The 18,724-nt window shown below is 35.2% G+C and overlaps 1 protein-coding gene across 1 annotated transcript in view; it reads left to right on the top strand.

Annotated features, from left to right (window-relative positions):
• CSMD1 (CUB and Sushi multiple domains 1) overlaps positions 1-18,724 on the top strand; it is a 1,614,989-nt gene that overhangs the window by 1,399,440 nt on the left and 196,825 nt on the right. Inside the window, exons 38-40 of the mRNA XM_063099815.1 lie at positions 7,131-7,249; positions 11,039-11,108; positions 16,516-16,632. Coding sequence (XP_062955885.1) covers positions 7,131-7,249; positions 11,039-11,108; positions 16,516-16,632 — 306 coding nt within the window. The remainder of the gene's footprint in view (positions 1-7,130; positions 7,250-11,038; positions 11,109-16,515; positions 16,633-18,724) is intronic.

Here is an 18,724-nt window from a genome sequence, read left to right as displayed (position 1 = left end):
AACCAAAACAGCATGGTACTGGCGTAAATATAGACACTTGGACCAATGGAGCAAAATAGAGAACCCAGAAATCACCCCTCTGACTGACAAGATATTTCTAGTTGTAATAATGGATATGGTAAGATGTAAGAATGTACATAGTAGTCCATCATGTTTCTTCAAATTTCTAGAAAAATGAATACTATAAATGTATGTTTAAAATGATCAAATATGTGTATGAAAGAGTCTAGTGTTATACATTCAGGATATTATAGAATTCTACAACACATGGGTCAGCAACGTTTTTTTTTTTTTTTTTATAAAGGGCAAGATGTTAATTAAATATACTACCTTTATGTGCCAAGTAAAAGCAGTCATAGACAGTACAGGAATAAATAGACAAATGGATTTAGCCCAGGAAACATCTGCTAAATCCAGTTTTATATCATTAAAGCAAGAGAAATTTATTAGAATTATGGATATATTTTACTAAAAAAAAATAATTTTAAAAGTTTCTGATTCAGTCAGTTTATCTAATAATCTGGTCTACTGAGAATTAAGAATTTTAATTAAATTGAATATATTTGTTTATTTTTATAAAATTCAAGAAAACACATGAATGTAAAAGTTATGTTCACTAGTCACATATGTACATAGTCACATGTACTCAATGTTCACATTTATTTTGGTAATTTTTCTCATTAATATGAGGGTATTTCAAAAAGTTTGTAGAAAAATAGAATTAAAAGAATTTTTCCATGAATTTTTTCAAAACACTTTGTGCATCTGATATAGAAATCAAACAATCTGAGACTTCAAGAAATTACTGTCCTTGTCATCATTTTAAACATGCAATGAGCCTTTTACTCAAAAACTCTCAAGACCACAATAAATGCATGCACTATTAGATTTTTTTGTGTGTAATTAAAGCTAAGTTCAAGTGTAATGTTTGGCATTTTAAAATTCAAACTAAATTTAATAGTTGAGTTTACTGAACCATAAGTCTGTCTAGTAAATTTCCAAATGGAATGAGTTGCTGGAATTTATAATAAATAGCTCTGTGGCAAAGACCTGCATAGCTCTATCTTGACATTATTCTTGTTTATGAAAAAAAAATATATATATATATAACAAATCCGCCATATGTACATCACTCAGGACCTTACATGAAAAAGGATGTTTCACTTTATCTATCAAGTGAGGGGTGCACTCAGCAATATATCTTTGGGAACTGTTAATCTGTTCCTTGTTATTTCTTAAGGAGTAGTATCACAAAAGAGCAACCTATTTCTTAGCATTAATTCCTTAATAATAAAAATATAAGAACACATAATTTAGCAGCCAAAATATTTTTCAGCTAATGACCCAGATTATTTTACCCAAACTTATAATCTTTTTAATCATTTATTCATTCAACAAATATATATTGGGTTATTGCAGACCATGTGCAAGATACATGGTATATACTAATTGTCTTATTCAGCTGTGGCTGCTATAACAAAATACCACAGTTTAGACAACAGACATTTATTTCTCACAGGTATGGAGGCTGGGAAGTCCTATATCAAGGTGTTGGCAGATTCTGTTTCTGTGGGGGCCTGATTAACGGCTCAACAACCATCTTCCTGTTATGTCCTCAAATGGCTTTTTCTGGGGCACACATACAGATAAAGAGAGAGAACTCCGGTGTCTTCTTAGAGCACTAATTCCATCGTGAAAGTCCTACTCTCTTGCCTTCACGTAAACTTAATTATCTCCTGAAGGCCTCAACTCCAATTACCATCACATTCGGGGTTAGGGCTTCAACATAAGAATTTTGGGGGGAGACAAACATTCTGCCCATAAAACTAATGTTGAAGAAAGAACTAGTTTTTGTCTCCATGGATTCTGTATTCTAGTAAGGGAAACTAAGCAAGCTGATGATCCAGGAAGAATTTTAACCTTAAGATGTAAGCAGTGCTATACTGTTTGGCAGTGGGGTGGATAATTTACTGAGATTCAGGAGACCTGGGTGTGTAGACAGCTACATCATTTTCTGGTTTTGTGATCCTGATAAGTTACTTACCCTCTTTTCATGAATGAGGATATTGGGGTAGATCAGTGCTTCAAGTGTTCTGTAGAACACAGCTTCCCTGTGTTATTAATGGGTGGTATATAGATCAAAACAGTCCTCTGATCAGATAAATTTTGGAAATTCTGTGTTAAATAAAGCTGAAGAGAATTCATCACTGTAGGATTTTTCTGTGCATTTAAAATGCTCATATAATTTATGAAATCCCAAGACAGAGATACAATATTTGACTTTCCCTAAATGTATTTTATCAGTTTTCTTGATACTGGACACACAATCCCCTATGCTTTGAAGAGACCTTATGATCTAATAAATGGAAGGAATAGGAATAGCATTAATTATGTGTGCTGAACCTGCCAACAGTTTACAGATAAGATAAAATCTTTTCAGCTTCATGTACACTCTAAACTTCATAGACAATAAATAAAACAGTAATTTCTTTCTTCTCTATTCTTAGGATACTATTTTAATAATGGGGTCTTCCCTATAGATAATCTTTCTTGTAGTGAATATTTATAGACTCATTAAACAATATGGTATAACAGTCTGAGTGTACAGGATGGTGTGTATATATATATATATGTCTATGTCTATGTCTATGTGATCATGGCATTTGACAATTAATTCATGTGTTGTCAACCTCACATGAGGTGTCCCTAAGTGGCATTGTGATTTCTTTCTTCACCTCTTTTCCAGCACATTGTCTGACCTTTCAATCAATTTTAAATTAGATGTTTATAGAGATGATCTGCAACACTTCCCTCTTAAAGTATACCATGCCTATATGCATTTAATGAATGACGAATTTTTATCTACTTGTTTTGTGTAAAATTATTTTTTAAATTATTTACAATGAAGAGTGTTGTCAACAATTTTTTAATGAATAGCCTTTTATATTTCATATAGTGTTATGATGACCTACCTAATACACTGGTATTGAATGTATGTGTGTGTGTGTGTGTGTGTGTGTGTGTGTGTTTTGACTTTTTTCACCCTGCCAAATACTTTAACTCAACTAATTTCTTCACTTGGGTCTGCTTTCCTCTCTCTTTGGTTATTATTTTCATTGTTGTTTTGTACTCTCCAGTTAGAACATATTGTTTTTTTGTAAGTTATGAAGCTTGAAAACCATACACAATGCCAGACAAAATAAGGACAGTGCTAAGCTGAGAAAAATTGCCTAGGTTATGTCAGTTCATAATATCTACAAAGGTTTCATTTATCCCTGTTCTAAGCATTTGATAAAAATTGTGTGTTTATCATGTGTTTCAAAATCATTTTCATCTACAATATTTAAGCAAACATTCTCTGAATTTTGCCTAATGGATTTAGAGTAACAGCTACAAGAAATTCCAGAGACATGATGAGGCTTGTTGTTACATTGTGATTCATAACTTTTGTGTTTTATGATCAGTGGTAAGTGAAGCCCTTTTGCTATATTTTTGGTCAAATTGGGACACTCATCTTTTTAATGGCTTCGTTTTATATTCTTTGCTTTCAGAGGCTAGATTCATGGGATTTAAAAGCTTCTTTTGCAACATTCTAAATCTAATTGCAATTTTATATCTCAGCACATTTTTAAATGTTCAAATTTTAACACTGGAAATGAACATTAGGTATATCTGTGGATAATATTGTATAAAACACCATGGCACCTAAGACTCCCTGGGGCCCTGTTTTGTTGTTCCTTTACAGCAGTGGTTTTGAACCTTTGATTTCATTAGAATTTCCTTCATGTTATCTTCACGCTTAATCAGAGTAGCTGCTGATTCAGACCAGGTACTTTGTGAACCACCTTTTAATGAAACATGGCTTTATTGCATGTGCTATATTGTCATTTATGGTATAGAATATAAGTACACTATTATTTGAAAGAACTAGACCTTCTTTCTATGAAAAAATTTTCTAATAATGTAACAATTTACTCTTTCCAGATGTCTCTGCTTTTGAAAAATTAGTTGATAATTTTTCTATCATATGGCTGTATTTCATAACTTCTTTTTAGTCAGTCTTTAGAACAGTTCTTTTTATTCATGTATATCATCCTAGGTGTCTATTTCTGTGTCTAAACAAATACCTTTTTTAATTTTAATTTTTTGTTATTAGCGTATTCCTTGTTATAAATCATAATTTTTCTTTATGCCCTTTACCCAACCTATCACTCCCCAACCCCCATGCCCCCCCCATTAAATACCTTTTAAATGACTGTTTTCACAGTTTCGCCATCACCTGTGTGATACTGCCAACACAGAGTTGAACATATCACTTTCACTCAACTCAAACATCATTCTTCTAAAACACTCCACAAAAGGTAGATTTGTTTTAAAGGACATTCTCTTTTTAGATTTTTTAAAAGAATTATGTATACGAGTACATGTATGGACTCAAATTTACCTTCTTTATAGTTCATATGTATTAACTATACCAAATACATATGAACCAAACACCATCCTTTTTACTTCTGCTTACATCATCTTTATTTCACATTTTGATGATTACAGTGATTCACTACATGTAGTCTAATTGTTTTCTTTACCCAAAATTCTTCAGCATGCCACCTCCTTTTTCTTCAAGGTCAGAAAGTTACTTGTTGTGTCTTCTATGTTCCTGACTTTTTGCATTACTCCACCTCTTCCGATTTTTCTGTTTCACGGTTGAACCCTCTATGAAAAGGTTTTACCCCCTTGCTACAAAGTGCAGGCCATGCCTGTGCATCACCCTCGCGTGTTTTAGCACTTCCACCTCTGTCTCGCACTTCAGGCCCAGCTATTTTCTGCATCTGCATCTGCCACACCTTTAAGGACTAACATAAAAATTCCTAAGAGTGTTTCGCCTCTATTTGTGACATAAAACCACTGTTTTCATTGTGACTTGAATTACTCTTAGTGTTGTGAGAGATTATTGCATCTTTACCAGAGAAATGCATTGTATGGGAAGCACTTGGTCTCTGGTCATATGAATCATTTATCTACTTTGTCACTAAATTTCTGTTTAAATATAATAATTGGTTTAAATGGTATTAGTAAAAACTGTTCCTACAAACATCCACGTATTATCTTTGTATTTTCTGCTTCTAATGAATACTGGTTACATAATGAAGTGGGAAAAGCAAGGAAAGGAAGATGCTTCTCTCTGCATTTCAAATCTCGTGGGCTGTGTATAACTGCTTCCTGAGTCTTACAGTATTAAACTCTTATTAAAATAATACTTTTGTTTGTTTTGATTATATTCAGAAAATTGATTATAATTCCTGGTGGGTTAGATATAAATGCAATTTTTTCCTCAGAGGATAAGTTGGATTTAGATATAGAATTCAGGGAAGGACAAAATTAAAATAAATTAATATACAATAAATGCATATAAATCAACATATACAGTTAATAAGTAAAAACACATCATATCTTATGCATAAAGAAAGGGTGGGAATTTAGTAACTGGAATTTAATATTGAAATATTTGTCACATTTATTTTTTTTTTAATTTCAAAATGTTTCCCCTCATTTTTAGAACGTTTTTGAGTTATGATAGTCTTCATTCTCTCTTCTACCTGGTGTATACTTGAAGTATCCCAAAATGATGGTGATGTGAAATCATCATAAGTTATACTTTTAGTATTTTCAATTGTAGTTAGAAATTTTGTGCCAACAATATTTTAAGCATTTTTTTTTCAGGGTGAAATAAACAACTAAGTGTTATACAGTAGATCCTGCTAATCTAATCTGGTAGGAAAAGAAGGATGGAATTTAAATGTAGTTGTAATCTATGTTAGAAAGTTAGAAAAAGAGAGAGGTTTTAGACTTATACAATAAAACAAGTTAAAGACCTAAGAAATTGTATTTTTTCATATTTAGCAGTTTTGTCTTCTACGAAAAACCCTACATGTCTTGAAAATCTGTACTAGGCATAAAACATATTGCTGCTTAATACATACGGTGTTTTATACTTCTAAAAACACAGATATTTACAGAAAAATCTATTTCAGTTAGAAAAACTTTATCTCACATTTCATACCTACTCATCCCATATAGACTCAGTATGTTCTGTGGTTTGAAATTATGTAGCTAATTTTTGCAGCACTGTTTTCTATTCTGGCTCGAATTCTAGAGAAACCCTTCTCCCTATTGCTTCAAGACAAGCTAGAATAATGCAAAAGATTATTTGCAATCAACAAGTCTTTAGTGCCATTTCAAATGCACTTTTTAATTAACATAATTAACACATCCATCATCAGTCATGTTGTACATTTTAAAATCTCAAGACTTGTTCATCTTATAACTGAAAGTGTGTACTCTTTGACCAACCAAAATGCATTTTTGATTCTATAAAATACTATCACTGCATATTATGTTTATTCTTATGATAGGGTTTATACAAAGAGGTATCCATGTTAAATAATACTTAAAGTTAATTTATCTGATATTTTAGGCTAAATTCCAATATATGATGGATTTGTTTTTTTAAATCTTGAGTGCCTTAACTGAAGGAAATTTCACCTAAGGAAATGCCAGATTATAGCATTAGGTTTAGGGTCTGTAAATATTGTTCATGTTTTCTGAAGAACAGACTGTTCATGAAAATTTTTTTGTCCTTAAGAGAGAGAAGAGAGAGGTATTGAATATAAAACATTTTGTTTTCATATTATGTTTTAATAGAAGAACAGAATTCCCAGTTTCACACTTAATTTTTTCAGAAAGACTGCTAAGTATACTTGAAAAACAAAAACAAGAAAGCAATATCATGGGGTTTTGCATTTAATAGGAAACATAATTTTTAAGAATATTTTAAAATGTGTATGCACTGGAATTAGGGTGTTTTATACTAAAGTTAAAGTAACAAGTTTTCTTATTTAAAGAAAAGGCCTTGTGCATTGCGTGATGCAAATGAAATAAATTCATATTTAAGAGTAAGCTCATAACTTCCATTTAAAGTTACTTAAGGGCTTCTTGGTAGGATAACAAGAAAAAGAGTTAAAGTTCATTTCTACATGAAGAGAGCAATAGAAAAAAATCACTTATTTTTTAAACAGTAAGAATACTGCTGATATTGTTAATTTCCAGTGTTTGTCTTTGCATTTCTATAGCTGTAGGTCTTGCTGCATGCCAAGAGCCAGCCCTTCCCAGCAATGGCATCAAAATAGGAGACCGATACATGGTGAATGATGTGCTCTCCTTTCAGTGCGAGCCTGGGTACACCCTGCAGGTATCTGTCTCTTGTGTTTCAGTGATAAAGTGCGTTCAACATGGTAATCTTTGGGCAGCTGGCTTAAAGCTAAATTCCTAGATTTTTACCCATATATATGTGTATATGGGTAAAAAAATATATAAAAATTTACTCAGAGAAATATTTTCCTCACTTACTTTTTGAATCAACTATTCATATTAAATCATGCATGTTGGTAATCTTAAACGTCATTTAGAAATAGTTTCTAAATGATAAAGTACCCTTTCAGAGCTAATCATTTTATTTTTCACTATTATTTTATTTCAAAATGTATGTTCTCCCAGTACCTATGTAGAGAACATTCTAGCTGCAAAGTATTGACACTGTCTCCTTTAAAGTTCTACCCTGGCATCCAGTTATCAGATATGCTTCTGACTCAGGTGCTTGTCCTGCTTTGCAAACTGTTCTCATGACTCAGTTCATTAAATCATCATTCGACTTTGTCATTAGACTGTGCTAGGTAAATAAGACATTCAGATAGTAGATTTAAATAATTTTCAAAAATATTAAGAAGAATTTTTTATAAACCCTTTTTTTTGTTCTAAAGATTTTATGTAAAAGTTCTTATAAACTTTTTATAAACTAATGTATAGCAAGATTAGTCTCCCCCCCCCTCCCGGTTTAAACATGAATAAACTTACTCCCACAATAGTTTCTATCATTTGGGATAATGCTTATATAACTCTTCTTGCCAACAATGAAAATTGATAATCTAAACATGTATATTCCAAAGTCCAGGAGAAATATTTAAGCCTACTGATGTTTCTACTCTTTACTTAATTCAGGTAATATAGTTGTTTCTGCTATATGTTTATAACAGCATTGAAGCTTATAGTTTTTCAAAAACATTTCTTTTAGCCATGCTCTGTAACAACTTAAATGAAATAGTCTAAGTAAACATCAGAAAAGACTTGCAACAATACAGCAGTGCAATATTACCATTGCATATAATTCAATTTCTGCATATATGTTGGGGTAAATGTCATGTAGAACTGGATCAAGTAACAACAGCAGCAGCAGCTAGCAAATACTGAATGCTGATGGAGTGCTTCACCCAGTGCTTCATATAGAAAACCTCATGTGGGGCCGAGCCCGTGGCGCACTCGGGAGAGTGCGGCGCTGGGAGCGCGGCAACGCTCCGGCCACGGGTTCGGATCCTATATAGGAATGGCCGGTGCACTCAGTGGCTGAGTGCCTGGTCACGAAAAAGACAAAAAAAAAAAAAAAAAAAGAAAAAAAAGAAAACCTCACGTGATTCCCCATTAACCATATGATGTAAACTTTAAGCTGAGAGAAAGTATCTGTAAGATACCTAGAATGCATCAGTAAATGAAAATGATTGTTGCTATTAACACAAACAATTATCAGTATGTAAAATTCCTTTTGTAAAAACAAGCCCACAATGCCCACAGTGTATGTAATGGAGATCTTGGTAGGCACTACACTAATTGCTCTTACTCTGCAACAAGATGGACCGTAGAACCAGAATTTCTGTAGAGAAATTATCATGAGAGAGCTCTCCTGAGAGTTCTGCTATCTAAATAAGTTTTTAACCAAGCACACTAAGACTATAAAGTCTGATCTTTAAGTCACAGCTTTCCTGTGTCACATGTTTCAGAATAAATTATTATGCGTCATAACTCAAAGGTTTTATTTAGAGGGACACCTCAATGTATAAAACATGCCATTTTTATGACTTTTTTGGGAGTTTGCATTATAATTGACTGAAATCATGTAAATATCAATTTCTCTTTATTAAATTCCCATATTTTAATACTTGTTCTTGCTTATGGATGTTCCTCTTTTTACTTGATGATGTGTCTTTGTATTTTCTGTTAGCCTTCTTCTATAAGTGATATTGAAACTCTCAGAGAATGTAATAGAAAGGATTCTTCAGTAAAGAAGAATTTCTTAGAATGAATTGTTTAATATGCTGCTTACAGATACAGGATTGCGGATAGACTTTTGCAAAGTCCAAACAGACCACTTGTTAGCTCTGTTTTTCAAATGCAAACAAGCTACCTTTTTCTTCATTACAAACAATGTTAAGCCTTGAGTTTGCAAACTGCTGTTTATCACTCACATGAGCAAAACAGAATTGTGGATTTTTAAAAATCGCTAACAACTGACAATTTCACTAACAAATTAGTGTATTTAGAATGACAGCATACATAAATTACATGGAAAGCATATTGTCTGGTGTAGTTCACACATAAATGTCTATAAACATATGAGATTCATAGGCATGCCATGATATCACACAGTGAAAGTAAATCCTAAATATTTGAATGGTTTGTGATTTCCAGCTTCTCTAGAATTGTTTTAGTGTTCCTTTAAAACATAAAAAAGAAAATTCCCATTTGAGTAAAAACTAGTAAACAAATACACAGGGTCCTGTCTTGTTTTTGAATCATTACAAAAATATCAACTGGAATCACTCATCTGAAATGTTGGTACCTGAATCAATAGCAGAATATGACCTAGACTGATAACAAATGACTATTTTCTTGGTGTTCTTCAATAGAGAGTTTTAAAAGCTTTTGCACTTTATGTTTATCCATACTGCAAAAAGAAATTTATTAAAGATTATTTAATGAATCAGAGAATATACACAGTGTGAGTGATAGCAGCAAAAACATTATCCAGAATGTCTTCTTTAAAGATAAATATAGACTTCCTTTACTGTAACTCCTTTTAAAAATATCAAGAAGTATGAAAAAATGAGTTTTATGGCAGATGAATTGAGCATGAAATGTTCCTAAGCTTAGGGAATCGATTTGCCATTGATAACTGCATTAGTGCAAGTTCTTGTTTGATGCATTCCCAATGTGGTTGGGATTATTTAACATGAATTAAAGATTTGTTTTTCAGTTGCCTCCATGCCAATTGTGGGTGACAAATGGAAATTCATGAGATAAGTAAGCCTGGTCAATAAGATCACTGAGTCACAATAAGGAAAAATCAGAAATATACTGCACACAGAGGTCCCATATATTAACTTCTTTTTAATTGTAAGAGAGATTTTAGCACAAAACATCTCTGAATTTAATCTCTGATAGTTGATTTTTAAAAGAGGAAGACTAGAACATCTTTGAAAGTTGAAAGTTAAAAACTTCATGTATTTAAAGGACAAAGAAATCATGAGTTATGAGGATTAATTTCAGTGCAGGCATATTAATTTGAAAACTTGTGAGGCTGTCTAGTAATGAAATGAATATCAAGTCTCCTTTTTCCATGACAAAGGAAGAACTGACCCGGTTTGTTGCTGAACTGTGGTGATCATGTCACTGGTAACCACAGATAATCAAGGAAGTTACCTTTTCACAAGTAGACCATGTATCACTGACATTTTACCCTTTTTAATCAACACCTAGTATTTGTGAATCATTTTCAGCCTCTCTGACCAAAAGCTGTGAATTCGGATGATGGAATAAAAAAAAAAAAAAAGATGTGCTTTGCCCAGTTCAATTAATCTTCTTTAGGTATTAGGAAAGGAGCCTGGCAGAACTATCGCCTATTTAAAGGGACATTGCAAGATTTTGTTTTTATAAAACAGAATGATTTTTTTTTTTCTATGTTGATTCAAAATATGGGATTCCTTGATAATCATTAGTAGAAATTTGTTTTATGATTTCTGAATTTTATTTACATTTGTAACTTTTAAAAAAGGACAGTGAAGGAAGTATAGATAGTCTCACAAACAAGAGTGTTTAGTCTTTAAATACTCTATTTTCAGTTATGTCAGTTTTATTTTATTTTCTTTTACAGGGCCGTTCCCACATTTCTTGTATGCCAGGAACAGTTCGTCGTTGGAACTACCCGTCTCCCCTCTGCATTGGTATGGCTATACCTTCCGTGACGGTGTTTCCGTGCACACATACTATGAGTGACATGCGTGGCCTACTTGCTCTCCTCTTGGACTTCAAATGATGGCCTTCTAAATTTCTCTCAAAACATTTGCTATATAATAATAACATAATGCCTAGAGGTGTCACAAGAATTTAAGGTGCATCTTCTCCCACTGGATGCAGTAGCTCAGCTGTTTCGGTACCTCCGGGTCAGCCTGCATGGACTGGATTGCCAGCTCAAGGCACCAAGCTCAAATTACATTTGCATCAGAAGGACAGTGTATTTCTAGGAAGGAAGGAATATAGCTGGTCTGAAAGTCTGAGCAGTTCCCTGTATAGGCCTTTAGTCTCGAGAAAACCAAGTTTCTAGAAACAAAATTCAGAATTACAAGTTAGTGATTTAAGGGGGACTGTATTTCCTGTTGCCGATGACCCAGTGACTGCTCTTGTGGCTTGCCTGTCTCTTTGAGGAAAGGCCTTTCAGACACTGTACTTAAAGAGGAAGAACCCATGCTTCAGTTTCCATGAACTTTACCATAGATTATCTGATGGGAGTTTTAATCATTCCCTTGGCATCACAGGTGGTGATCGTTTGCCCCCAGGACAGGAAGTCCCTGAAATGCAAAGGCCAGCAATGTCAGGGTGCTCTTTGATCCCCCTCACCTGGCTAGAGCTTCACGCAGCACCTGTATGTTGCTGTCCAATTCAGAAATCTATATCTATGGCTCAGGTGAACATACGAACTCATCAGGTACTGTCTCAGCATAATCATTGTGGGTCACTTAACACTCAGTACACCCAACGCACATACGAATTGGCTTCTTCAAACGCACCCCGTCCTCAGTGAGTGCCGTTATCAAGCACCTTTTTTGACTAAACCACAAATCTGGGTGTTATCTCAGATTTCTCGCTTACTCACCAAATTGAAATGATTTCTCACTCATGTCAACCCTTCCACGTGGCTGCATTCTCCCTTGTGATTTCTATCTCTAATGCCTCCCCTCTTCTAAACCACTGTATCCACAGGGTTCTAAACTATAGCTCAGCAATGCTCCAACTTTAGTTTGGGAATGAGCTTATTAACATTTACCCCCTTAAAGTCCTTCAGTTTCCTGCCTACTCTGCACCCAGTCCCCCTGGCCAAAATAACATGCCCCAGCTTTTCTGTATGGCTTATAGGTCTACCACACCAGCTGACACCTTCATGGCATATGCTGTCCCAATGTTTTGTATTCTTTTCCTTCCTTTCTCCCAACAGAGTTCTGCTCATTGTTTAAGAATCCAATCATCCTCTGTGATTCCTTCCCTCATCTTCTCAGCATTCAGGACAGTGCTAGTTGTGGTAGAGCCCTAGGCAAAAGGAACAATCAGTAATTCTGACTGTCTTTATTGAAAATGTCGATATTTTGTTCATCATAGATTTTTTGCAATAATTTTAATTTTTTCACGTACTTCGTTAAAATATTATTGGAGAGTTTAGGCACCCTCTTGAATTTCACACCTAAGGGAAGTGTGTCCTTAGCTTCCCCTTCACCCCAGCCCTGTCCAGATTCCAACCTTCAGATGTGATTAATCATCCCTACCTGGGCCAGCACCTCACCATGCACTTGATTCTACCTCTTCGTGTGGAGCTATAAAAGCACTATTATTTAATTTGCCCCCCCTACAATCTCCAAGGACTTTGGTGACAGAGTTAGGCACCACTCATCACTGGACCTTCAGCACATAGCAGGTGCACAAGAATTTCAATTCAAGGCTGATCAGTAAACGAATGACTGTCAGAGAGCATGGGTCATTGTAATGGCAACCTTTTAAAAGTCCCTCATAATCTTTTGACACTCAAGTCTTGCTGTGAGCCACACTCAGACCCCCCTTTTCTCCAGATTGCTAGCCCCAGAGGCCCCATACTGCCAGATGGCATTTCAGGAGAAAGTAGGCCAGACTATGTGGAAAAATGCAGGCAATTTTAAAGGCCACAGTAGATCCTTAAAACTGTCCTCTGAGCTATTCTCATACTGCTTAGGATTCATTTTGCCAAAAAATATGACAGCATAGTGTGTTGGTGGTAAAGCAAGGTAATTCCTCTTTGTGACATATTTTTTGACAGCCTAATTCTCCCACATCTTGAACAAATCTTGGGTATTAAATGGCTTTTAATAATGTACGATTTAGCTGTCTTGAATGGCACACAGATGGAATTGTGACAGAGGAAAATAAAACCACACCAAACCTGTAAAGCAAACAAAACCTCAGCCTTTATGTTAGTCTCACTCAGGAAATGCCTGTCCATATTACATTTACCAAAGCATGTTTGTTTACAAGTGAAAAATGTTTCTTAGTGGCCAGTGTCTTAGTTTATGAAAGTTATTTCTAGGTAAAAATAAATGGCTACATTAATATATCACTGAAAAACATGAAGTCATTTGTGTGAAGATTTAACATTCCAGCCTTGATTTGAAGGAAGGAACTACCACCTTTCACTTACTCAGAACATCAGTCTTCCTGTTTATTTTTAAATGAAAAGCTTTTCCTTAAACTTGGGAATTGAAATATTTTAAACTTTGAAATGAAATCAATTCCCAGCAGGCATTCAGTCAAGTAGAATGCTATCTCTGTCACTCTATATTATGTAAGGAAATGTTTTATTTGAATAGTTATCTTAGCAAAATATAATTGACTTTCATCTTACATTTAACATACCTCATATGTTAGCAAATGTTGAAAATACATCAGCTTGTAACTCTTTTCAAGGTATGGAGAAAGATTTTGCATTTCTTACACATGACCCATGATAAATCTCAAAGACTAATTTGAGAGATTGGAAGGTTTTTGTTACTGTTAGCTTTAGATTAACCCAAGCTGGGACACTTTAGTATTAGAAATCTGTAGTGAAGCAATATTTTACTTATTAGCTTCTGGAAATCTCATGTCCTATTTTTTTTTTTTAAATAGTAGTACTAATGAAGATGGTGTATATAAATCCACTGCTCTAGAAGTTACTAAGTGTCAAGCATTGTTCTCAGATCTTAAACAATATTGACTGTTTTGAATATCAGAAGAGGCCCCAGAGTGGTCAAGCAGTTTGCCAGGTCCCACAGCCATGCTGGCATTCACAATGGAGCAGGTGGCCCCACACCTCCCTGTGTCACAGCACCGTGGAGCTCCTCAGCAGAGCATAGCCTGTGCCCTTGAGTAAAAATTCTATATATTCTTACCCAAAACAAAACAAAACAAAACAGGAATCTGCATGAAACGAGATATATAAATCCAGTAAAATGTAAGGTTCCTAGCTATTTTATAGATATAAACACATTGGCCTTTAGAAATACCATATTTACCAATAACTCTCTAAAGACATTATTTACCTATATAAGAAAGGCCCTGGCATGGAGGGAGAGTGCTCAGCAGGAGGAAGGAGTTGGCCAAATGAGGACAGGTAAGCACTGAGAAGAAGGCTGATACTGACAGTCACGTTGAACCAATGTAAAATACAAGTCCGGAGGTCCAGTTCTGAAAATATTGCAAAGCAAAAAAATCGATACATGTCTTTTGAAAACTCTATTTTTATGCTCATACATTGATTCTTAGCTTGTTAGACGAACAAAAAAGTATTACATGTGGTCATAACAACATATTCAGGTGATTAGGTGATTATTGTATGTTTGACAGGAGATGTATGCATGTGGGTCTCCCATCATACTGAGAGTTGGCCTGTGGTAAACACAGATATTAATATTGATGATGGCTTCTATCACATGGACACCTTTGCCAGCATTCATGCAAGGTTGTCTCAGTCCTCAGATGGAGATGTACATGGATGCTTCTGTTTTATAATTCCACATGTATGGAAAGCTTGCTCAAAATCAAAAGGCCTTTTTTTGGAAATGTTACCTTTCTTTTACCCTTGCTTTCCTGTTTTCATCATTGATTTGGCCTTTTTCATTTTTGTCTTCCCTGTAGTTGAGTAGCCATAGCTACTCTCATTGCAGGTTATGAGAGCCATACGGGAAGGGGTATTATTATCAAACGTACTTAGTTCTTCCACAAAGGGCCCCTAGTGTGTCATCAACAAAGTTCACAGACTCACGGACAAAGGGCAAACCAGAACCGACCCTTCCAAATACTTGATATCTTCCACAAAGAAATCACCCTTAGATATTATACTCTAAATAAAGGCAAGATTGATGTTGTCCAAGACTCTTCTGGAATTATGTCTTAAACCCCCAAAATATACTTTTTAATTTTTGTAACTTACATTTTTTAATTTACACAATGTTTGAAACCCAGAATATGATGCTGTGGCTTGAATAATTAACATGTTCACTAGACTTGAATTTTAGATATTTCCTCATATTAAATTTACTCTGGATTAATAGATTTTTCTTCTGGATGATTAAAAAAACAAATAAATCAAAGGTTCCACAACAGGTTCTGAGGGACCTCTGAAAAAGGGCTTCCAAAAAATATTTTGTCTAAAATATTTTGCCTAATGTGAGCATTGTTAGAATAAGAATAAAGCCTTTTCATGTGGTTTTTTGAAAAGAAATGGCATCATTTACATTATTAGTTTGAAATATAAAAAATTGCCATCTTAATAGGCCAGATGTCAGAATTTCATAGGCTCCAATGTACATCATTTGGCATGTGTGTTATTAAATTGATCATGTTTCTTTGTAGTGAAACGTCAGATATAATCTTACAACATCTGAATAACCAAGATAAGGCCAGATTCAGGTGCTTATTTTCAAATGCATCATGGCAACGTACAATTTCTTGGGGAGAAAGTGGTTACAGTTAACTGCGTTCCAGAATTGAAAACAAATCTGACAGTAATATGTCCTGGTTAAAACTTGGGTTCTGGCAAAATTCTGGCTGTGCAGTTTACCAGGCATATAACTTTAGACATTTTTTGATCTCTTCAAGGCTTGTTTTCCTTATCTGTAAGGTGGGGTAGTCATAATACCAACTTTTTAGAGTTGTTATGAGAATTAAGTGATGTAATATATTTTTCTCAGCACAGTAGGTAGCACATAGTTAATGATCAATGAATAGTCACTAATACTACCACTCAGTAAATAGCAGCTGATAAGCTGAAGCCAGTCTGATGCCTGGCTAGAATACAAACATTAAATGGACTAACCTTTGCTGAGAGTCTCGGAGCACCACAAGATACAAGTTGAAGAGCGGCCTCTATTCTTAAGCAGTTCACAGTCAAGAGGGAGAGCTAAGCCCATAAATAACCAAAGCATGCTGCATCATGCCATGTGCTATAATTAGGGGCAGAATTCAATTCTGAAGACTTGCTCTCCTTAACAAGGTGAGCAGAGCAGGTTGGAATAAGTATTCTTGGGAGAAAGTGAGAACCCATGGGACTGATGGCCATTGTCCATTTAACAGCGACCTGTGGAGGGACCTTGAGCAACACAGGGGGAGTGATCCTGAGCCCAGGGTTCCCGGGTTCTTACCCCAACAACTTAGACTGCACCTGGAGGATCTCGTTGCCTATTGGCTATGGTAAGTGAAAACATTTTTAATTCCTTAAAGTTCAATCTTTTCATTTCTATCTTGAAAAAAATTAAGCTGAATTAAAAAATGTGTCTTATTCTGTTGACATAACTGTGTCTTTAATTGAAAGTAGCTTACAGATTTAAATAAAGCTTTGGCAGAATAATGTGGAGAACAGAAAGTTATTTGAAAAATCAATTCATCCATCCGACTCCTTTCAAGGCAAATTAAATCACTGAATGATGATATAGTAGTCTCACCGAGTGCAAAGTGTAGCATCACTGACTCAATTATCAGTCTCTTTATTGATGATATGGCCTCCTCTAATCTGTCTCTGAAATTCAGTAATGGCTATTATTCTTTTCTGGACAATTTTGAAGGCATTTTTCAGGTTGTAACACATTTTAAATTGAATATATGACATCAATTTGAAAAGATATTGTTTTCTGAGTATATTGATCATAGGTTTATGAAAATGGCTTTTTTATATTTACCTATTAATTTTCAGGTTATTCACCTAAAATAATTCGTAATTTTACTTGTCATGTACATGAAAACCTCATTTTGGCCTGTCTTCAGAAATGCATGGTCTTTGCGAAATTTTGATTTCCTCTCAGGCCTTTTCCTGTTGCTTTGCCTCCCATGGATTTATCACTCCTTTTCCCCTGGGTGATGGAGCCACCAAAGATTACTCAAAGCCCATCTCTTTTGAGCAGTGAGAAGCCCCAGAAAGGGGTTAATATCCCAGGACCCTCAAGCATGAGGCATTCCTTCCATTTGGGAAATTAACCATGAATTGGGGTTCTCTTCCTGCATTTATTCTCCAGACCAAGAAATTACAGGAAGAGACATAGGTTGGGTTTTGCTAACTACAGTTTAACAAGTTTTACAATAGAAGCTGGTAACATTCAGTAAAAACAAGTCAGATGACATTCTGTTAGGCAATTAAGTGATCCACTAACAAAGGCTTGATTTAGCCAACATTCCTTTTCCCTCTAGCAGCTTTTCAGTAACTTTACATATCAATTAGTAACTTGTCTGTCTGAGAACCAGAAGCCTTGCTGTGTTATGATTCTTACCTTGCAACAGAGACTCAATAGCCTGGGGGAAATTTCTGGTCCTTTGCAAGGTCAGTATTTGAAACTGCAAGGCTTTGGAAAACCAGGCCTTGGGAGGTACATTTGCTTTATGAATCCTCTACATTTTCCCATATGCCCATGGTTTCATTCATATTTTAGTTCTTTCATTTGAGTTTTCACCATGTGTGATTTCCTCTAAAGCACACACTGTAGATGTACCAAGTTAAGTAGTCCGTGAATGTCCTAGGACAGAGTAATTAGGTACTTACATACTAAACAAATGTTAACTGAATGGTGAATAAATATGAGCATAAATGTAAATCACTGCCCTAAAAGAAGATCCTGATTTTTAAGTTTTCCAAGCTTTTGCCTTAAGAATCTGTGCCAAGGATGGCAGTAGCCATAGGAGTGAGAATGGAGAGGGCAGGTCAGGCCTGACTTGCTCAGCAGAGAACAGTGACAGGAATAAGAACATGAAGGCTGTGCAGGCTTGGTCAGGTGCATGAATGTGGAGGGGCTGTCGCCCAGCATGGGTTGCTATGAAGGAAAGAGGAGGAGCATGGAGGAGCAGCCCTGATGGGGACAACATGTGGGGGTCATGAGCACTGAGTTCTTTAAGATGCCACTCAGAGGGTCTTGGGCAGGAAAGGGAAGATACTCTCCATGAGAGGATTATAGGACCACTCTATTTCTTCCAGGATTTTTAGTTTTTAGCATTGTTTTATAAACCATAAACTCTCTGAGCATAGAAGGCAATAGTTATGCTCCGTGCTAGACAAAGCAGAGGTCTCTGAGGAACTTTAACCAACATTGGCTCAGTTATTTTCAAAAGCTGGGTCCACTTTTCCTACCATGGAGATCTGAAGACATGTCCTGCTGCACTCATCTTTGGAGTCAGGCGTTAGGGGTTAGATCAGAGATACATGTAACCCAGAATGTTTTCAACAGGGTCATAAGGCTCTTAAGGGTCACAAGCTTGTAAGGCAAATTCCCATAGTAGTTAAAAGCAGAGGATGAGAGAA

The sequence above is a fragment of the Cynocephalus volans genome, chromosome 1 (assembly GCF_027409185.1).
Source record: "Cynocephalus volans isolate mCynVol1 chromosome 1, mCynVol1.pri, whole genome shotgun sequence".
Taxonomy (NCBI): domain Eukaryota; kingdom Metazoa; phylum Chordata; class Mammalia; order Dermoptera; family Cynocephalidae; genus Cynocephalus; species Cynocephalus volans.
The sequence above is the reverse complement of the archived record's forward strand: the minus strand, read 5'-3'. Positions and strand labels throughout refer to the sequence as shown.